This window comes from Nannospalax galili, unplaced genomic scaffold, assembly GCF_000622305.1.
Source record: "Nannospalax galili isolate Female #2095 unplaced genomic scaffold, S.galili_v1.0 scaffold1272, whole genome shotgun sequence".
NCBI classification, from domain to species: domain Eukaryota; kingdom Metazoa; phylum Chordata; class Mammalia; order Rodentia; family Spalacidae; genus Nannospalax; species Nannospalax galili.
In genome coordinates, this window is record NW_008332402.1 from 1384621 (window position 1) to 1405964 (window position 21344).

The 21344-nt window shown below is 41.2% G+C and overlaps 1 protein-coding gene across 2 annotated transcripts; it reads right to left on the reverse strand.

Annotated features, from left to right (window-relative positions):
• Positions 1–3389: 3389 nt before the first annotated feature.
• Lsm6 (LSM6 homolog, U6 small nuclear RNA and mRNA degradation associated) lies at positions 3390–18494 on the reverse strand. 2 transcript variants are annotated; one of them, XM_008827472.3, is made up of 5 exons: positions 18360–18494; positions 17140–17243; positions 11297–11400; positions 5559–5672; positions 3390–3685 (listed from the first exon to the last, which is right to left on the reverse strand). In XM_008827472.3, the coding sequence occupies exons 3-5, from the start codon at positions 11388–11390 to the stop codon at positions 3651–3653; spliced, it is 243 nt and encodes an 80-aa protein (XP_008825694.1). In that variant the 5' UTR covers positions 11391–11400; positions 17140–17243; positions 18360–18494; the 3' UTR covers positions 3390–3650. The 2 variants fall into 2 exon arrangements, with proteins under 2 accessions (XP_008825694.1, XP_008825695.1); XM_008827473.3 differs by lacking the exon at positions 17140–17243.
• Positions 18495–21344: the final 2850 nt, after the last annotated feature.

A 21344-nucleotide genomic window follows, 5' to 3' on the forward strand; every position in this document is an offset into this window, starting at 1 on the left:
AATCCCTGTGGGGGCATTTTCTTGATTATTAAATGTTGCAGGAGGGCCTAGTCCACTGTAGAGGGTGTCACCCCTGGGCAGGTGGTCCTGGGTTGTATAAGAAGGTCACTGAAGTTGGGTATGGTGGCTCACACCTTTAATCCCAGCACTCAGGAGGCAGAGGCAGGCAGATCTCTGAGTTCGAAGCCAGCCTGGTCTACATAGTACATTCTAGTCCAGCTGAGGCTAATGGGAGAACCTGTCTTGAAAAGACCAAAAAAAAAGTAGCTGAGCAGAAGCAGGGAAAGCAAGCCAGTAAACAGTTCCTATCTCTCTGGTTCCGTTTCTGCCTCTAGGTCCCTGCACTGAGTTCCTGCCCTGGCTTCCCTCAGCGATGGACTGTGACCTGGAAGATGTAAGAGGAATAAAGCTGTTTCAGTGTCTTATTCGTGTAACCACATTAAGGGAAACATGGTGCCTGCAGGCAGAGAGGAACACAAGCAAGCACCATTTAGGACTCTCTCATGTCCTGGCACACATGGGATGCATACTGTCCACACTTGCCCCAACTTGGGCAAATGAACTCCAGTGCAGAGTCACAGCTGATTGGTTAATGGAAATATTCATGGTTGTGTAGAACAGGCAGCAGACAGTGGGATTAAAGCCATGCTGGATAGTCAGATCTAATTCTTAGAAGCCTGGTTCAGCAGTGCTCAGGGGCCACCTTACTAAAGCAGTCAAGTGGATTTTGCTGAGCAGAGCCTTGAGCAAGGTCAGAGGAGAGAAAAACCGCAATTTGTCTTCTTTTCACTGATAATTTAGTTTTGTGAAGGGAAAAAACCAAAACAAAACACAGTAGTTAATAGTTTGGCTATAGAGAATTCCAAGGCCAGAGCATGGCTGAGATCTGTTCCCACTACAGTCCTGGAGATCATCTGCTTTGAGAGTAAGAATCAGTGCATAGATGCATGTCATTCCACAGTGAGGAACAGACTGGATCCTCGGCCTGGAATTCTGTCACCCAGTGTGAGAGCCAGTGTGATTATCAAAATCAAGTTTGCCCCAGAGCTTGCTTTTAAGAAGCAGATTATTTCAGCCTCCAGGGTGATAAGCCTCATGCGCAAGTCAAGGCTGCAGCGTCCAGACCTTCAGGGAATCCCTTAAGCATTTGTTACTATTTGTCACCTAATTAGGAACCCTTAGCACACACTACATATTGCCTTGAACAAGAAGCTCAAGATGTGAACCATCTCTGAACGCTGAGAAGGAACATGAAAATCAGACCACATGCCTGCCATCTGTATTTGTACCTGTCAACAGCTATGTTTGGGGATAAACACTTCTGAAGGAAGAATCAATTCAATGAAGCTGGAAGATTAGCCAAGGAACAGCTCAAAACCCAAAACAGAATATGAAGTCAGATTCCAGCACAATTTTGTTCCCCACTAAACACTCTGCTTTACCACAGCCCAAGAGAAAGTGTAGCTAGGGTTTGGGGCCCAGAGACAGGAGAATGCATTTACTCCAGTGACAAATTCTTCACCTTAGAACAAATGTCTTTGCTACAATCCAACTGGAAACCATTCACTGACCTCTAGGAAACCAGTTAAGAAAAAAGTAATTTTAGCATTTACAGTGTTTCACAGTTCTACCATGTGAACGTGTACACAGGGGACAACTTGCACTAGTCCAAGTGCATAATACAGCCCTTTATTACCATAAAAACTGTAGCATTTCCCAAAGTCCATCTTGATTAAAAGCAGTTCTACAGATGAAAACACTGCTCTACTGTAGAGCTATTCAACCGGAAATGGCGAGGGGGGATAAGGACTGACGTCGGGAGGAGAGGTCGGGAAGCAGTGAGCAAGGAGGGTCTACAGACTGGTGGGAGGTAACAACGGAACTGCTTTCAGAGGCAGCTGATGTGAGTGAACGCTGGGAGCGGTAACCCGGCAGCCTCACGTATTCTACAAAACAAATGAGAACATGTGCGCTTCACTTGGAGGGACATCCATTTTCTCCTTAAAAGAAGTCATTTATAAGAGCAAACTGGTGATTTACTTACACACTGGACCCTTTCCAAGCCCCTGTCAAGAAGTGATAAATTATTGAAGCACAGCATAAAGTGTTTTATTTTCTGTGTGCACGCTGTAAAACCTTGTGAAATGCTTTTCTTCACCCTTCCTGCTTTATTAATTAAAAAATAATTGTTTCCCATTACTCTCTGATCTTTAAAAGACAAACGCCACATCCAGCTCTCTAGAAAGGGTACACCTTCCCTCCCTTGTTCCGCATCCTGCCCCACATTCTTCAACCAGGCAACTGGTGAGAACCACACCCCATACACCTCCTGAAACAGGGATTCTGCTTAGACTGGAGGGAAAGGAAAGCCCAAACTACAGCCACAGCACTCACACACATTTGCTGTTTCTAGAGACATGGATAGAAACATGTAAGCCCTCAAGAGTAATCATATGATCTAAAGGACCGGCCTGTGCCAAGCAATCTGAAAGCCTGATGCTCCTCCCCTGGACATCTCACCAGAACACACCTTATTCCCATGGCCACTTGCTACTCAAGAGGTAGGAGGCATTCTTTCCCAGTCACAGCTTAGCAATGGAACCTGTGTGAGTTTATACACTTTGGGATTTGCTCTAATCTCAGCCACTGCCAGAGTTGCACAGGAATAGCTCCTCCTCCCCTGTGTAGACAAACCAAGATTAACACTGATGCCAATGCTTCTGAAAGGGACAAAAAAATACATTAAGTTGGGGCTGGAGAGATGGCTCAGCAGTTAAGAACACTGACTGTTCTTGCAGAAGACCCGGGTTCAACCCCAGCACCCAATGGCAGCTAACAACTGCCTGTAACTCCAGTTCCAGGGGATCCAACAGCCTTTTCTGTCCTCCACGGGCACTGTATGACATGGTGCACTTACATGCAGGCATAATACTCATACACATAAAAAAAAATAAATAAAATATTTGAAAAAATATATAGGAAGTCTAACTGCACAGGACGAATTGCAGGGTAGCTGCTGACAGAAAGGTTTTCATGTAACTGCCTAACTTAATATGGTTAACCTTTAGAATTTCTCCATCAATCAACTGAGATTCACGCTTCTTTATGGAACTGCCACCATTAGATTCCGAATTCTATTTTCTATCTAGGTGACTGAATCAACAGCTGAACTTCTGACCTCTTGGTCCCTTTCTATAGCCTCAAACCGAGACTTTATGTCTTTATAGAACATTTTCACAGAACTATTTCAAGTGGTGTGCAGACGATGAGTAGAGGGGACAACAGAGCATCACACCTCCAGAATGTCCCAACTACATGTTCACATATGCACCACTTAGTCAGCTGAATAAGGAAACACATCAAATGAATGACACTGCTTGACTCTTAAGTTAATCTTGAAGTCAGGAATAGATTCTTTTTTACTCTTTTAGCATTCTGTACAGACAGAAATAAAAGAAAACGAAACATAAATGTGAAAAGTCTTTACAATTCAATCCATATTTTAACATCTTTATCTTATTCACATGTCAATGAAAAAAGCAATCACCAGCCACCATGAAAACAGGCCGACTTATATCACAGGAGAACCAAAAAGCAGAAAAGCATAAAGGAGACATCCAGCTACGAAAAGAACCGCATCTGTGGTGTCTTCACATCCGTCTCTTCTGAGTACTTATGTACAGCACTGAAAAGACAAACAAACTGTCACTAAGGAAGGGTTCTCAAAGCACGCACTGAAAGGTTACCCTACAATTGGTTTGATGCATTTAACCTGGTTTTGGTATTTTACATAATTGCATCGAGTCTTATCTGCACATGTTACTGATTTTACAAATTATGACCAGGAATTCAAAAAGCCTAGAATCTAAGAATGCTTTCTAATTAACTACAGCACAATTAAGCTTTGAGTTAAGTAAATCTTCCAGGGTAGATATTAGATTAAGAATAAATCCAGGTTAGATCTTAGGCTAAGAATAAATGGCAGATGGGGCTCAGTGGTTAAGAGCACTGGATGCTATTGAAGAGAGCCCAGTTTTAGTTACTAGCACCCACAGTGGCTTACAATTGTCTGTTAACTCTAGTTTCAGATGATCCAATGCCCTCTTCTGGCCTCAGGGACACCAGGAACATATATGGTGCTCATACATATACGCAGGCAAAACACTCACACATTTAAAAATAAATAAATCTTTAAGAAAAATAAATAGCACATTTCCATCCATCTCCCTTGTATAAATTATAAACTTGCTGTTTACTTTTTAAAAATTTCTACAAGAGAAATAAAATTGAGAAGATTTTTTAAAATTAGCAAAGTCCTTATTAATACTGTTTGCTCTCACCAAGGTCTCACTCAGCTTGTCGTACCACGACTCCCTCACCAAGCACAGTAGGGCATGCAATGCACGGACATAAGGTGAATGGAGCAATTGGTCAAGCTGTCATCAAGATTAATCAAGTAAGCCAGGATCCTTTTTAAGAGCCAAATGTGAGTGTGGGAGTAATTGGGCTAACTGTCACTGAGTACAACACAGGAAGGTTCTCTGCAGGGGACCGTCAGGACGTGAGTGAAATCACCGCCAGTGAAACCACCGCCAGGGAAACTGGACAGGTTGGAGGTAGAAGGCGTACGCAGAGCACCGACCGCCCCATCACCTGCTGTGGGCAGCTGCTGGCAGCTGTTCTGAGGTGAGAGAGGATTATAACATTTTCCAGAAAAGGGGAAGTCAAGGAAGAAAAACACAAAAAGCAGAAGAAATTCTAGTGAAAAGCAATCAAGACATGCATATAAATGTCAGGATGTTTAATGCTTGACAGTGAGATCCAGCTGTTAAAGGCTGTTGAAGATGCCCCTTACTTGGAAGTAAAGAAATCAATTGAAAACCTAAACTCAAGAATCCCCAAACTCCACTTGGGGATAGGACTAAAAAGTGGGAATTAGCCAAGGGTTAATTCCTATTAATTTTGGTATTTCCCCCTTCCTCAAAAATATTCAAATACTATTTTATTCACAATTTGTGCTTTGAAATAACGTTACTTAAAAATAACCCCAATACTCAGGACAGTATATTAGCTGTTAAAAAGCTGGAGAACTTCAGAACCATAGTTCCCATTTTGTCATTTTTGCCAAATTAAAAAGCACAAAGCTCCATAAAGAGTACCAGAATGTTTAACAGGAAAAAGGATGAAGGACCAGCTAAGTGTCAAGGAGTCCAAAGATGGCAGGGGAATGGCTTCCATTCTCTAATTTCCAAACTGTACTAGGAACATAATAAAAGATTCTTAAGAGACTAGGGTTCTGGGTCAGTAAATCAATGTCCCTCAGTTCTTTGTCAAAAAAGCAGTGAAGAGAATATCTAGTTCCAAAATTCCATGGAAAATTCTATTTCCACTTAAAAACAGAACTTGTTTATACTGAAGACCCAAGATACAAGTACTTAAAAATTAAAAATAATGTACAATGGAACTTTTACAATATCTCAAAAATCCTCTAGCATTCCCAATCATTTAAAAAAGGCCTATTGTTACTGCTGCACGTATCTGGAGTGGAGAACCATTACCGTTGTTTCCTCGAATGAAGGCGTCCCCATACTTGTTCTTCAGCTGGCCATTCACATACTCTTCTGTCTGCTCCAGGGCTATGTTCATGTAGCCATCCAAGCAGGCCAGGACCCCTGGAGAAGATGTGGCCAGAAACAAGATACATAAAGAAAGGAATGAAGATTACAGGGTATATCTTAGAACTGACAATGGCTTTATTCATTAGCCCTCGGACGCATAATATAAAAATTCACACTGTAAACAAAACTCAACAGACTCAAACACGAAAGGACTTTACTTTGCCAGTCTGATCAAAGGCTAGGACGCGCAGAGGATGAGAGGACTCGTGCGCCCACCACTCCAAGACAGGCACCACACCGTCAGTTCTCTCCTGGTATATGTGATCACCACAGCAACTTTTAAAGCCTTCACAAAAGTATAAGAATATTTTGCCGGGCGTGGTGGTGCATGCCTTTAGTCCAAGTACTTGGGAGACAGAAGCAGGCGGATCTCTGTGAGTTCCAGACCAGCCTGGTATACATCCAGGCCAGTTGGGGCTACAGGGAGACCCTGTCTCAAAAAAGACCGAAAAAAGAAAGACCAAAAAGAATAATTTTCCAACCAGAATGCCATTCTTTGGAAGTCAGACAGAAGCGGCGATTATGCACGGGCAAATGACCCTCCATTCCAGTGACATTTGTTACTTTACCACTAAGTGAAATACGAACCTGGCAGATTCATTTCACTCTTTCACAACATCTATGGCAGCAGATGAATGTACTACAGGGTTAAGAGGAAGTCTCCACAATCTGTTAAAATAATGGAAGCGGAGACAGCAGGTGCTCCTGAAAGAATATCTCTAAGCTGTGACTCACAGTGAAGAGCAGCTTGAGAATACAGAGCAACATATTGCATTATAACACATCCCATTCTGTTTTGTTACAGTTATAATACTTTAAAATCAAAACTAATAGAGAAAAATGGCTAAAAACATTCTAGGGAGCTTTCAAGGAAACAGTTCGAATGAATCATTTAAATTGTGTTAAGACTTTACAAAGTTTGAAAAATATGGCCAGATGATTTTTATTTTCAAAGATGAAATCTGTAAGCCTGTAACTCCCTGTCTCTAACTTAAGAGGTATATTTTAAAGAAAAACAAAAACATGCTACAAGTTTGATTCAATTAACGGAATCAATGCTTCACGTCATTGCTATGCTCCTCACTCTCTGCTTCTGGGCCCATTATTCTCTCAACAAAAGCTTCTTTTCAATATTGTGTGTGTGAGATCACAGCACAAGACATTAACCTAGCAGAATTCTATGAGAAGCTGTAAACTTTCAAAGAATCATATTGGACTGTAAACTACTAAGGACAATTATTTCCTAGGCAAAGAAAGCTTAAGACACGACTTTCCAGCTTGTTCCTGCTATACCTTACATTTAAACCACATTCATAAGACACTTCTAGGATTGATGTACAAATGTGTGAAAATAAGTCACAAGGGTTATTTCCAAAGACTACTGATCGAAAAAGAGAGGAGCTGGGGAATGTACCTCAGCAGTTCGGCATCTGCCTAGCACACATGAGGCCCTGGGTTCAATCACCAGTACTGTGAAAACAAACTAAGAAATAGAAATCTGCACAGGAGGTTAGAGTTACAACTCCTTTCTCCAAGAGGGAGAAGATAAACAACAAAAACAGGTATTTTCTTCAAAGTTAAACTGTCACAGAGAGCTCCTTATTACTTTTTCAATTATTTAACCACAAAATAAGTCCATTCTTCAGTAAGGATAATTTAAAGCATTTTGTCTTAATAGTACAGATACCATTTCTCCCTCATTGAAGGAGAAAAATTGTGGTTCCTACCTTATGAAAAAAATGTTCAACCTCGTTAAGAAACAAAGAAATTATACATAAAATGAGGTATTATTCAATGGCAATTAGATTGGAAAAGATAAGCAACAGGTAGTAAAAAGGATTTGTGGACAAGGAGGCGAAATCCAGGACTTAAAGGACCAACTGACACACCCAGAAACACTCGCTCTGGGGGCCGGCCCTCTAGATAGGTGTTTAAATACATGAGGTAAAGACAACAAAACCCCTGCTCTTAACAGTTGTTTGTAACAGCAAAACCTAGTAAACACTGATGTATACCTTCATAAAAAATTCTTACAAAGAAAACTATGGCACTACACAAGGATTCCTACATACCCATTAAACCTCTATAATCTGTCACGGAATTAAGTGTATTGCTTAGTGTAATAAAAATATCAGGTTGCATACACGACTGATTTCTTCTCTGTAAAGTACAGCAGAGTCAAAATTGGAAAGGTATCACTACACAGTAAACCCGAGGGAAATCATCCTTCTTCCCATAAGCTTTCCGGTATTTCCTTTAAATTTCTTAAAAACAAACACCCTAAATCACCCATTAATTTCATAAATAGAAGTGTCTTCCCTAAAGAAGAGACCAAAAAGCTAAAACAGTCGACCTCTGAAAAAAAGTGGGTCCTGCTGGGCTGGGGTGGACATGGCTCAGTGGTAGAGTGCTTGCCTGGTATGCACAAGGCCCTGGGTTCAATCTTCAGAGTGCACACACACACACATGCACACACACACAAAACAAACAACAAAAAAACAATCTAACAAACGAGTGCTGAGAGAATACTTAACACAGTAACACCGTGTGTCTACCTTAATCAGCACACACACACACAAAACAAACAACAAAAAAAACAATCTAACAAACAAATGAGTGCTGAGAGAATACTTAACACAGTAACACCGTGTGTCTACCTTAATCAGCTATTAATATATTGAAATCCCTACAAGTCTATTATCGCCCTCCTTAGTGTAAGAATGACTTTTATAATATGGACAAAGTATGAACTCGTGACATTTCCTTAACCTTGTGCCCAAAAGCTACTGTTTATCAAACTTACTGAACCATGTGTTCTTGTGACTTGGGCATATGACCTTGATCCCTCAGGAACTGAATTTGCCCTCCACCCCAGATAGTAAATGAGTGCAGGTGTGCTTGTTTGACACATCACAGTGCTGAACTCTCACTGAGAGCAGTGAGAATAGCTGAGAAACTTGCTTGATACTGTGTATATGAGATAGTTTGGGCCTAGGGATCAAGGGGCAAGATTCCCTGATAAGAGTGAATCCTAGCTTCTATCTACCTCCCAAATCGCTGCTGGAAAGACTGCGTCAATACAAGCACAGGTGAAGTCTGGCTTGAGAGTACAGCTGCACGAGACATCTGAAGGAGCGAGTGGCTCTAGAGTTCAGGTCTACTCTTGGCCTTAAAACTAAACGCTCACAGCCAGGCTGTTCCTTTATCCAGGCATAACTGTAATGTGGCTTAATAATGCCACACTTAGGGCTCGTCCAAAGTTCATGAGTGGAAACAGGACAAGGCAGCACAGACTATAATTGTAACATTGGAGGAGGAAGGGAACCAAGGCAGGAAGACAACATGCTTGAGGGTAACCATCATGACTCTGCCTCAGAAAGCAAACAAGTAAAGCGTTCTTATTAATGTCAATAACTAAACGAGCGACACTTTTCTTCCCCTCACTGCTGGGGGTGAAACCAAGGGCCACAGACATGCTGGGACTGAACTGACCCTCCTGTTGCTACGTCCTAAATGCTGGGATTTCAGTGATTTCTTCACAAGTCTTCTCAGTCAAGCCTGGATTTGAGCCCTAGCTCCTCACTTCCGAGGTGGGACATACAATAGATCCCAAAGATTTGCAAACAAATGAAAATGTACCGAAGTGATGGGTAGTACGCACTCCATATATGTGCACATGTGTGGAAAGAGTGAAAAAGCTCAAGAGATTATTACTGTCAATTATTTAGAAAAGCTATGAAAACCTACAGAACTTTGCTAATGAATTAATTATCCCTATCCGTGAAATAATCTAGGTAATTTAACATATCTTTTAGAAGGATAAAGATCTAGTGATTTTTTGTCTTTTTGAAGCAGGGTCTCCCTGTAGCCCCAGCTGTCGTGGAACTCACTATGTAGACCAGGCTGGCCTTGAACTCAGAGATCTACCTGCCTCTGCCTCCCAAGTGCTGGGACTACATGCGTGTGCCACCACGCCCAGCTTAGATCTAGTAATTTAAAAAAAAAAAAGAATTTGATACTATTCCTCCACATTGCTATTTCAGAGATTGTTGAGCTGCTGGGAATCAAACCCAAGGCTTTGTGCTGGGCGAGCACTCGGTCACACCCCAGGCCTACAGCACGCCAAACTTGACCTTTAGAGGGTCCTCCTCGCTCTCACTTGTTTTCAATACCTTTTTGGGTTTTTAATTTTGTTTAGTTTTAAAATGGTGTCAGAGAGTCCAGGCTTGCCTCAAATTCACTATGTAGCTGAGGCTGGCCTCAAACTCCTTAACCTCCTCCTTCTTCCCAAGTGCTAGGGTTATAAGCACATGCATCTACACCTAGCACTCAGAGCTCCTTAAGAGTATTCTCCAAGTAACCAGACTGAAGGATTGAGCTGGTCTGGGTGCAGAGGATCAGAAGCGATTCTAGATAGGCTGACTAGTCTCAGTAGACGAACCTGAACTGAGGGACATCTGGGGACAGCAACTTGACACAACAGACCTTAACACACATGACAGGATGTGTGAATTCCAGTGTGTGTGTGTGGGGGGGGGTGCCAGTGGGGACGGGGGTATAAAGATGATTAAGATAGACTGAGATGCTCTGTATGGAATACACAAAAATTCAATAAAAACAAATTAAAAAAAAAAACAAAAACGTACTCTGTAGGGGCTGGAGAGATGGCTCAGTGGTTAAGAGCACTGGCTGCTCTTACAGAGGACCCGAGTTCGGTTCTCAGCACCCATATGGTGACTAACAACCGTCTGTAATTCCAGTTCCAGGGATCCAATGCCTTCTTCTGACCTCCATGGGCAGAATACATGCAGGCAATATACTCATACACATAAAATAAAAAAAGTAACTGTTTTTTTTTTTTTTTTTTTTATAAAAAATTTTTTTTTTAAAAAAAAAATTTTTTATAAAAAAAAAAAAAAAAAAATTTTTTTTTTTTTTTTTTTATAAAAAATTTTTTTTTTAAAAAAAAAATTTTTTATAAAAAAAAAAAAAAAAAAATTTTTTTTTTTTTTTTTTTATAAAAAATTTTTTTTTTAAAAAAAAAATTTTTTATAAAAAAAAAAAAAAAAAAATTTTTTTTTTTTTTTTTTTATAAAAAATTTTTTTTTTAAAAAAAAAATTTTTTATAAAAAAAAAAAAAAAAAAATTTTTTTTTTTTTTTTTTTTTTAAAGAAAGCATTCTCTATATAACAGAACGGCATCTTTGGATAACCCACTTATGACTGGAAAGGTCATGCTGTAAAATGATAGTGTCTGAATAGCTGCTTGCCAACCCTGAACACTTCTGCTTCAGAAACAAAAGCTGCTGAAACAAGGTGTCCTTTGGTGGTATGTAGTTCATTCCGGAGCTGACCAGGACTCCCGGCTATTACTAGGGAACCTAGGCAGACAGAATTTCAGGACAGAGACAGAGACAGAATTCACAGAAATAGTGCAAGTCAGAAGCACACACTGCTACCAGAACTATCACTCTAAAAGGAACCGCCTCAGAGGAAAAGGACATAAATCTCTGGGTAAGCATGGTTTTGGTCTACTAGGTACATTAAGAGGCTAATAAAAATCAGCAAGTCATTCTTTTTTATTTTAGTTATATCTAGGATGAAACATGAAAACATTACCTCGATAATCCACACCAGAATTTAATTTTACCACAACTGGTCGTCCGATGATTTGCTTTAAGAAGTCACTAGGGGTTTGCTTCCGCAGACTCATCTTAACAGTCCTGGTCAGAAATAGGAAAGGGAAAAGTATAAAGACAAAAGCTAATTATTCACCAAAAAGAAAAAACCTTGGGCCCTTAATGTATTTGTAGGAAATCAGCTGTCAAAGGGCTGGGCATGAAGACTCAAGGTCATTATTTCTGCTGTACCTGACAGCTAACACGCTGTCACTTCTTACTGCATGTTCCACATGCATTATCTCACCATGTTCCCACAACAGCCTATGGCACAACCTCATTGACAGAGCTCCGCTTATAGAGCAGCCACTCTTAATCATTTTTCCTGCTGTGTCACACAGGCAGGACACCCATTACGGCCACTACCACCTCAACTAGCTAATGAACACCTGTCTTATGCTAAAGAGTCTACTGACATCTTCTCTAAAGAGTCTAATAACATTTAATCTTCACAAGTGCCCTGGGGAGAAGTCACAATACTACCATTTTGCTGATGAAAATAAAGGAATGGGAAGATTAAATTTGCACCCAATTATGGTGAAACCACAATGTTTAAGTTCAATCACTCTTACTTTAAAATCCACTTTACAAACTAGGCACATTCATGAACAACCGACACCTAAACACTTGTCTACAAATAACTGAAAACTAATAATTGAACACATTATATGACAGCACTTTTCTAAGCACGTCATATATCACATATATTAATTCATTTAAGCCTCGCTATCCAATGAGGCAGACGTATGTCTGTGTGTACATGTTTGCGTGAGCGTGTTGAGCATGCATGTCAGTGTGGAGACCAGAGGTTGATGTGTCTTCCTCACTTGCTCTTTACCTTAATTTTTTGAGAAGGGTCTCTCACTGCTTGGCCCTCCAGTGTTAAGATTTCAGACCCATGCTGATGGGTGAAAGGGATTTGAGGTCCTTCTGCTTGATGGGCAAGCACTTTTCTGCTGACCCATCATCCCAGCTCTGATAAGGTACTGTTTTTAATGCTTGTTTTATAGGTGAAGAAACAGGCACAAGAAGTTGAGCCCTCTGCTCAAAGCCACCTATGGTAGCAGTCCGCCATGCTCTCAATGGCAGCTTTGAACAGCCTTCTCAAAGTTGCAAATGCAGCTGAAGAGTTTTAATTGCTGGACTATGATTGCAGCAGATGTGTGTTTAAAACTTCAAGTATGAGTCTAAAACATAGAAAGAGAAAGCATTACACCCCCAAATTAGCTGTACCAGACACAGAATTGGCCATCGCTGCTTTTTCAAACTTTATCTTGTTATATGACAGCTACCTCTCTAAAATATTTCAGTAAATGAAAACACTAGTCACGTAAGCATAAAGAGCAAAGAGACTTTGGAAATTAGTTTTCCAAATGAAATTCAGTTGCTATACATCACTGAGACTTAAACATTAGTACAGAGGTTTTTTTGTTTGTTTTGGTCAAAACAATCATTGAACATTCTTCTATAGACAGCACTCCACGTATATCCACCCAATGATCTGAATTCTAATTAGGATCATTATTTGAAGATGTTTATTCTCCATATTAATCCAGGCAGGATTAGCAGTTTGGATAAGCTGGAATGCTACATTTTTTTTTATTTAACAAATGTGTACATGCACACGCTGTGCAAGGAAATTAAAAAACATGTCATAGCCTAGCGTGGTGGTGCACACCTTTAATCCTAACACATGGGAAGCACAGGCAGGCAGAGCTCTGTGAGATGGAGGCCAGCCTGGTCTACAGAGTGAGTACCAGGCCAGCTGGGGCTACAGAGAAACTCTGTCTCAAAATAGCAAAACCCAAACCCAAACAAAACAAGGAACATGTCAATTTCTCATATGCCATTTCTCATTTTGACCTTAGAAAATAATTCTCTTTAAGCAAGGGTCAAGATTATAAATTTCAGAAAGTACCATTTGGACCATGCGCAGCTGCCACCCCCAAGGCTTAAAAGATTAAAAAAAAAAAATCAACGGATTATTTTGCTCAACAAATTTTAACTTTTTCACTAAACTGCCAGCTCATTTTTCTTAGCCTGAATCTTAATAGACAGCTAAAATTATAACTATTTATCCGAGACTCAAGCCACACAGCAATTTTATTTGAGAGGAATGCTGTTCTGAGTTTAAAGAGAAAAATGGCAAACACTGTAACAAATTCAGTACCTTTAATGAGTTTAGTAAAAACAAACAAATCTCATTCATCTATAAACCACATTATTTATGCCTTGCACATTCACTGTTCTGTAGCTGAACACTTCTAGAGAGACTTAACTAAGAGCTGGTAGGGTGTCAGGATCGCTCCCTCTCACACATGCCAAATCCTATGACGCCAGCTCCTTCACGTACAATCTGAAATAAGAGCATCTATTCCTGCATTTTAAACCCTGCCAGGGGCTGGAGAGATGGGTCCAGCAGTGGGAGCACCAGCTGCTCTTTCAGAGGACCCACATGGCTGCTAACAACCGTCCTTAACTCCAGTTCCAGAGGATCTGATGCCCTCTTCTGGCCTCCACAGGCATTGCACAACATAGGTGCACTTACACATATGCAAGCAAAACACTAATGCATATAAAATTAAAAAAAAAAATTTAAATCTCCACCAGAGGCTGAAAGATGGCTTGGTGGGTAAAGTGCTTGCTGTGTAAACATGAAGACCTGAGTTTAGATTCCCAGCACCCATGTAAAAGCTGGGCACAGTGCATGTAAAACCCCGGTGCTGAGGGGGTAGGGAGTGAGAAAAGACAGGTGGGTCTTAGGGGCTTGCTGCTCAGCAGGTCTGGCCAAAATGATTGGGTTCAGTGCGTGACTCCATGGGCAGCAATAGAGGAAGATGTTCTTTAAGCTAAGCTCTGGCCTCCTTATACAGGCATATATACATACATCTACCCACACACCCACAAAAATGCATTTTGTGAAAACCCGGTTTACCAGGTAAATGTGGGGATTATTAATTTCACCTATTCCTAACAGTATTTATACTTTAGGATGAAAAAATTTTGAACAAAAAAACCCCAAAAATCAAGAGTTAAAGGTTAGTGATAGAAAGAAATGCAAACCCATACAAACTATTATTAATACTACCCTTTTGTGCCTTTTAAAAAGCAAAGACATATCTTCTACATGATGTCTTTGCTTTTGACGATGATGATAACACCTTCATTACACCTCATCTTTATTCCAATTAACATTAACCTCTTCCTGAAGGAAAAACCTGAGAACTCATGGAGTACTACTAAGCATCAGACACAGGCTAAGGCTAGCAGGTAAGACATGGCCTTGGGCCCTTGGAGTCTGTACTTCGAAAGAGCAAAACACAGAAACGGTAAATTTCACAAACACAGCACACATTCAGGTAGAATTCAATACAGAGAACAGTGAAGACTCAGACACGGCACACATCTTCTCAGCACTTGAGCTGGAAAGAGAAGTCTCAGCAGAGGCACTGGATGTTCTGGGTTTGAAGGTAAATCTACAAGGCAGAGTGGACACAGCTGTAGAACACAAAGTGCTGCATTCATTCTTGGGAAACAAACTTGAGCCTTGGGGTCAGTTTCCCTAACGTGAATCACTGGGGTCACTAAGAGAGTCTATTTGGCAGGTTTGGCGTGGGGTCCAGGAATCTGCACAATCCCAGGAGATTCCCATGCACTGGCAAGTTTGGGAACACTGTTGTCAGGTTTTAAGCAGAAACTTGCTTGGGTTCTGCTTCGTCTTTCAGGAGGCAGAGGAGACAGGCTTCCTGAGTTCTGAAACCCTATGCTTGGACATTTGTATTTCATACGTGGCACTATCTATGGTCTGTATTCTTTAATTTTTTAAGCCAGGCCTTTTCTCCCTCAAAAGACAAAGTCACACGGAAGAAGGAGCTAAAAGCAAGCCCCTCATTTGTTCTTGAGAATATCTACATTCTGCTAGACCGTCTGAAAGAGTCTTCTGAAGTTATTTGGGAAGAACGTGGTTGCCTCGAGTGCATTTTATCCATCATTTCAGGAAGCCGTATCCTTTGTTAGTCCTCATTAGGCTTCCCCAGTACTCCCTGTCACTTAATGACTTGTCCATAAATCCATTTTGTATGAGTAAATTGTTCTTGACACCACAATTTTTCTCATCACTTGGCTCAAGTAATTTAAGTTTTCATCTTTTAAATTGGATAAGGCAGAAAGAACAGTTTTGACAATTTCTGAAGCAAGAGATAAGACTCTTGAACCATAAACATGAGAAAAAGATTTCCTTTTTGCCAGGGTCACCTTGGTAAAACTTCTTCCTTTGAAATTAAAGTATAATCACTCTCCATGACTCTGGTCCCTCCTTTGACGCCTATTCAGGCTTGTTTTAAATGACCTATTTTCATAAGTGGCTATTAAGTCAAGGCAGTATATTTCCTGTCAGAAGCTATGAGAACATGTGCAAACTGCCCTGCAGTGATTTTTTTTTTAAAGTAAAATATTAGTTAAGGGGCGGGGGGAACCAAATTTTATTCACCCATCATGTGCCAGGATGTTGGATTCAGTCTCCCACAGACGCTTTAAGATGTTTGGGGACACGAAAGACCTCTTATCTGGTAGCCCCAGTACGTGAGTGACCAAGTCTGTGGAAAAGATTTTCAAAGCTAGTATCAATCAAAACACCTGTCCCTCACTTTCCCCACTGAGCTGAACTCCAGGTACAACTAACAGAGTATCATGCATGTGCTTCAACAGCTGCTAACCCTGCTGTTAGTAATCATCAAATAACAGAAAGAGAAAGGAAAATAGAAAATGTCTGTGTTAAGAAAATGAGGCATCCAGGACTACAAAGACGTTAAAATGTAGATTTCTGAAGCTTAATCAGGCAAGAGACATTGTTTAGTTTGTATAGTTCCCTAGGTAATTCCTAAAAGCAAGTGGTTCTCAACATGAGGTGAATCTTGTGCCTCATCCTTAGGGACACTTGGAAATGTCTGCAGACGTTGTCAAGGTACGGGGTTGGGGGGTGCACACTGGAATCTAGTAACAGAGACCAGGGATACTGCTCAGCATCCTACAACACAGAGGACAGCCCTATACAACAAAAGGTTATGTTGGCCCAAATGCCAACAAAGGTTCAGAAACCCTGCCTAGAAACCCAACTACCACCATCACCACCACCTAAGACACTGTCTTCTGGTCTTAAAACAACCAGGAATTTTGGAAAAATCAAGGCTTAGCAAATGAGAGCTAGATGATGGAGTACACAAATTAGTCAGCTCTCCATATCTGTGGGGTTTGAATTTGTGGATCCAATCAGCTTCAGCTCAGACCTGGTTAAAAAAAAAAAGTTCCAATTGCATCTATGATAGTTTCATCTGTTACAGACATCATTAGACTTTCCCCCCATGTCACTATTCCCTAAACAATACTGTATCACAAGCACATATATTGTAATATATACAGTAAGTAATCTAGAGGTGATTTAACGTATATGGGAAGATGTGCATAGGTTATATGCAAATATAACATTTAAGCATCTATGGATTTTGATATGGGGAAGTCTAGAACCAATCCTCTCAAATGCTGAGGACCACCATAATACTAATTAGGAATATTTTATTCCAACATATAGACTCTGAAAACAACCATCAAAATCTTGAAGGGGCTTCCATTCTAAATAATGAATTTCTAATCGTGGACTCAAAAAGATCCCCTTTCTATTTTTCAGTGTAACGGTCCTTCAGCTTCTAAAAAGACAGGATAAGATTATAGTATTTAGTAGGCCACCCTCAGTGAGAGAAGACTGATGCAGTAGACAAGGGTACTCACTTGGGAGGCAGGAAAGCTGAGTTCTAATCCCAGCTCTGCTACTTAATTAGCTGTGCAGTTTAGGAAACCCATCATTTCACCTCTCATGGCCCCAGGCTCCTCATCTGCAAAATAAGGGAGTTAGGCTGGATGACTACTGACATCATCTTCCTGCTCTAGCACTCAGCCTGAGCTGTAACTCACGCAGGCACGCACGCACGCACACACTGGAAAGGATGGAGGCTCAAGGCCAGCCTGGGCTACACAGTGAAGGTTTTCAAAAATAAAACAAAGCCTTCCCCTCAACAGGAAAGGCTCTGAAGAGAAGCTGTGCTTTGTTACAGTTAGGAACACATTAGAAGCTTCCATAGTTTGGGTGAAACAGCAGTGTCACACATGAAAGATTACTAAAACTTTAAAGAATCAATCTGGTAATGTGTAAGAACCTTAAGTGGCCTTTATCAGACCATCTAATCTCATAATTTCTCTTCTGAGAATGAATCCAAGGTAACAGTCTGAATCAGCTGGGGCGTGGAAAGTGTATCAGTATTACACAGGAGGCTAAACGAGCCAGAAACTCAACCACCCAAACAAAGGTGTCAGACTCAGGGAAACGGCCGGTAACTAACGGGAGGTAGGGAGCCAACCAAAAGGGAAAAAACGATACCTAGGAACACCTTTTAAATAAAATGAAAAGTAATATTATTGGTAACTGGTTTAAGAAACTGGCGGAGCAGAAACTGGCACATGCAAGAGGAAGTCTTCACTAAGGTGATCTGTGTCTACGGTCTTTCTAGAGGAGGCATGCATGACGGGGTGGAATGACACCAATCCACGCACATCCTAACGCGGAAGCCAACACAAACTAGCCGAATGCGCGCGTGCAGCCCCGGGTGGGGCCAGGCAGCCCGAACCCCCGGGTGGGACCGGGCGGTGCAGCCCCGGGCACCGCCGTGACCACGGGCTGGGACGAGCGGGCCCCGCTAGCACTCCTGGGTTCCGGAGAGCGCCGTCCCGCAGGGCCCGGCCCCACTCGGCGTCCGTTTTCCCGCCAAGCCGAGGTCGGCGCCGGCCCCGGCAGCCGAGGAGCCGGGTTCCGGGACCTCCGGGCCGCAGCGGCACGGCCCAGGCTCGCTCCCTCCCGGTGCCGCCCGCTCCCGCTGGGCCCTTTCCAGGGCGGCTCGCAGAGGCCGCCGCGGGCCCAGGGCCTCGAACCCCGGGCTGCGTGGACGCGTGCTCACCTCGCGACGGATTTCCGGAGCACTCGCTGCAGGAGCCGCACGGGCCGGGCCTCCGCGGACAAACGCGGAGAAAACCGAAACGGTAGCGAGCGGCGCTTTCTCGCCCCAGCCAATCAGAACCTTCCTGGACTACGGCAGCCCGCGGGGACCGAAAAGGCCGGGCCGTGCCAGAACGCGCACTTCCAAGAATAACTGGTTTGTTTAGTGGCAAAATTGGCGCCGTGGGGTTGAAGTAAAAAGCTTCAGTGTTCTGCTGTACTCTTTTATACCAGAAAACAAAACAACAAACCAAAAAGCTAGAAGTGAGTTTTCGAGTAAGATTTCTTTACAGTAAAGAATACCTTAAAGTCATAGGAGAGTGAAACATTAAAAAAATGTGTTAAGTACCCAGAAATATCCTTAAATAATCTTAAACAAATAAAACAAAGGCCTCATGTCCCCAGGCCCGCTTTTGCATATTGATGAATCTATGAAGTTTAAGTCACGATTAGCAAGAGATTGTTTCCTTGACAATGTTAATATAAAAAATTTAGATCACTTAAGTAACTGAATTGTAAATTGCATGACATTACAAACTAGTTCTAATTGAAAATTGCATGCAGATATTTAAGTGCTGCTATGAGAACTTGGTTTGTAATTTCGCATGAATTCTCAGTATTTTTGTTATTAAAGAAAAATAAAAATATTACACCAAGACTTTCTTCATTTTCCCCCAGGCCCATACCAACATCAGCTTAAAATTTGTACCTTAATTCTGTTTATGAATTATAACAATCAACAAAGTTATGATATCATCAAACAACAGATGCACACCCCTGTTAAATGTTACAAAATTTAAGACAGAATTGTTTTCTAAGATAGAAAATGAGTTTCTTCTTTTCCAAGTGCTACTTAGCTAAAGGCAAAATAAATGAACCTCTGATTGGTATCATGGACAGAGAAAACTGGGTGTGATTTGGAAAGAACACAGATTGATTGCTGACATTGGTAAAGCTGTATTTTAAGTTATTCTTTTTAAAAATAAAATTCTCTAGAAGCAGTTCATCTGTGAATGGTTTGGTGTTAGGTTCCACACGAACGTGGGTTACATGATGGGCCAAAGAGTGACCCCCTTTCCAGCTGCACCTCATATTTTTAGGCTCTTGAAATATGAAATATACATTTAAGAACATAAGTATCACTTAAATCTAATCTCTATTTGCAAAGAACAAACATGCTATTATGTAGCTCTGATCCTACAAACCTTCTTTGTAAAAAATTCCAAATCAGGGCTGAGAGTGTAGCTCATTTGGTAGAATGCATAGTATTCATGAATAGCTCCAGCACCACAGTAAACTGGGCATGGGTGGTTCATATGTAATCCCAGCACTCAAGAGATGGAAGCAGAAAGATCAGAGGTTCAGGGCATCCTCAGCTACAAAATGAGTTTGAGACCAGCCCAGGTTATATAAGACACTGTCTCAGAAAAAAAAATCAAATTGCACACACTCCTCACTGGTTGTTTTAATTATTAAAAATATTTTAAAATTTTATGGCTGCTGTCACTTTACTGCAGCGCCATGAAGAAACCATGGAGCCCGGCTGGTACACAGGGAGTGAAAGAAGTTTTCAGAGCCTGATTCATCTTCAGAACAGCTGCCACTTGCATCAAGAACACAGCTCTATAAAGGCCCAAGGCAGCAAATGGTTAGGCCAACAAGCTTATAAATATGTGGTTATTCCCAGAAACCTCTCAACAGCTTAGATTTGGCCTTTTCTAATTCACAAGATAGCTTTCCATAGTCCATGTGTGTACTTTCTAGAATATTTTAATGACACAAGGAAGCACATACAAAACTTTCTGAATACTGGTTCAAGAACGAGTCTTCAAAATTATGATTATATATATGAACTTACAGCTATGGTGACAGCGTGCACAAGATCCATGCAAACTCTAGCAGGCAAGAACCAGCATAGAACTGGGAGATGGGCAGCAGACCCCAATCTTAGCTAAAGAACTATTGGGCACCTGATTACTATTGGGCAAGGAAGAGCTGCTCCTCTTTAAGAGAGTGGCTCTAGATAGGCTGACTAGACCCCAATAGATGAACTTGTACTGAGGGACGTCAGGGGACACTAACTTGACTCTATAGGCCTTAACATAAATAACAGAATGCATGAAATTCAGTGTGTGAGGGGGGGATATGGGAGGGTGCCGATGGGGCAGGGGGTATAAAGAGGGCTAAGATGTTGTGTATGAATTACACAAAAATTCAACAAAATATATTTTTTTAAAACTAACAGAAAAATTATGAGCATAATTTTAATTTATTAGAGGCTTTAAAGTCATAAAAGTAACTTGGCAAATTTCAGTTTAGTTTACATAACTGAATATAGTTATTACAATTAATAGAGCTCCATCATCATGCAAAGTCTGTAGTTCACATTATGGTGCATCCCTGATGTACAGTCTGTGGATTTTGACAAATGCATAACATGGATCTACAATTACAGCATTTTAGAGAATTGTTTCACAGGCCTAAGACACCTCTGTGCTTCGTCCATTTATCCCCCTCCACTAACCCATAACAATCTCTCTCTCTCTTCTTCTTCACTGTAGCTTTGCTTTTTCTGGGACGTCATAAAGTTGGAATCATGCTGAATACAGCCTTTTCATTTGGCTTAGACTCCTCCACATCTTTTCATGCCATCATAACCGGTTTATTTTAAAAATTCTTTGTTATTTTTATTTTGTGTATGAGTGTTTTGCCTGCGTGCATGTAAGTGCACCTGTGTGTGCAATGCCTGTGGAGGCCAGAAGAGGGCATTGGATCCCGTGAAATTGGAGCTACAAATGGTGGTTGCTAGAAATCAAACCTGGGTCTTCTGTAGGAGCAGCCAGTGCTCTTAACTGCTGAGCCATCTTTCCAGCCCCAATCTTAAAATTGTTTTTTAATTTTCTCCGTAAAGGTTTAGGGAATTGTGATGGTTAATCTTGACTACGAA

Bases quoted from the DNA above. Each gene is read 5' to 3' on its own strand.
- Lsm6 (XM_008827473.3), bottom strand. From the start codon at position 11,390: ATGAGTCTGCGGAAGCAAACCCCTAGTGACTTCTTAAAGCAAATCATC. The intron at 5,673-11,296 runs GTAATGTTTTCA...CATCTTCTCCAG, and splicing joins TTCTGGTGTGGATTATCGAG to GGGTCCTGGCCTGCTTGGAT. The intron at 3,686-5,558 runs GTAATGGTTCTC...TTGTCTTTTCAG, and splicing joins CTTCATTCGAGGAAACAACG to TGCTGTACATAAGTACTCAG.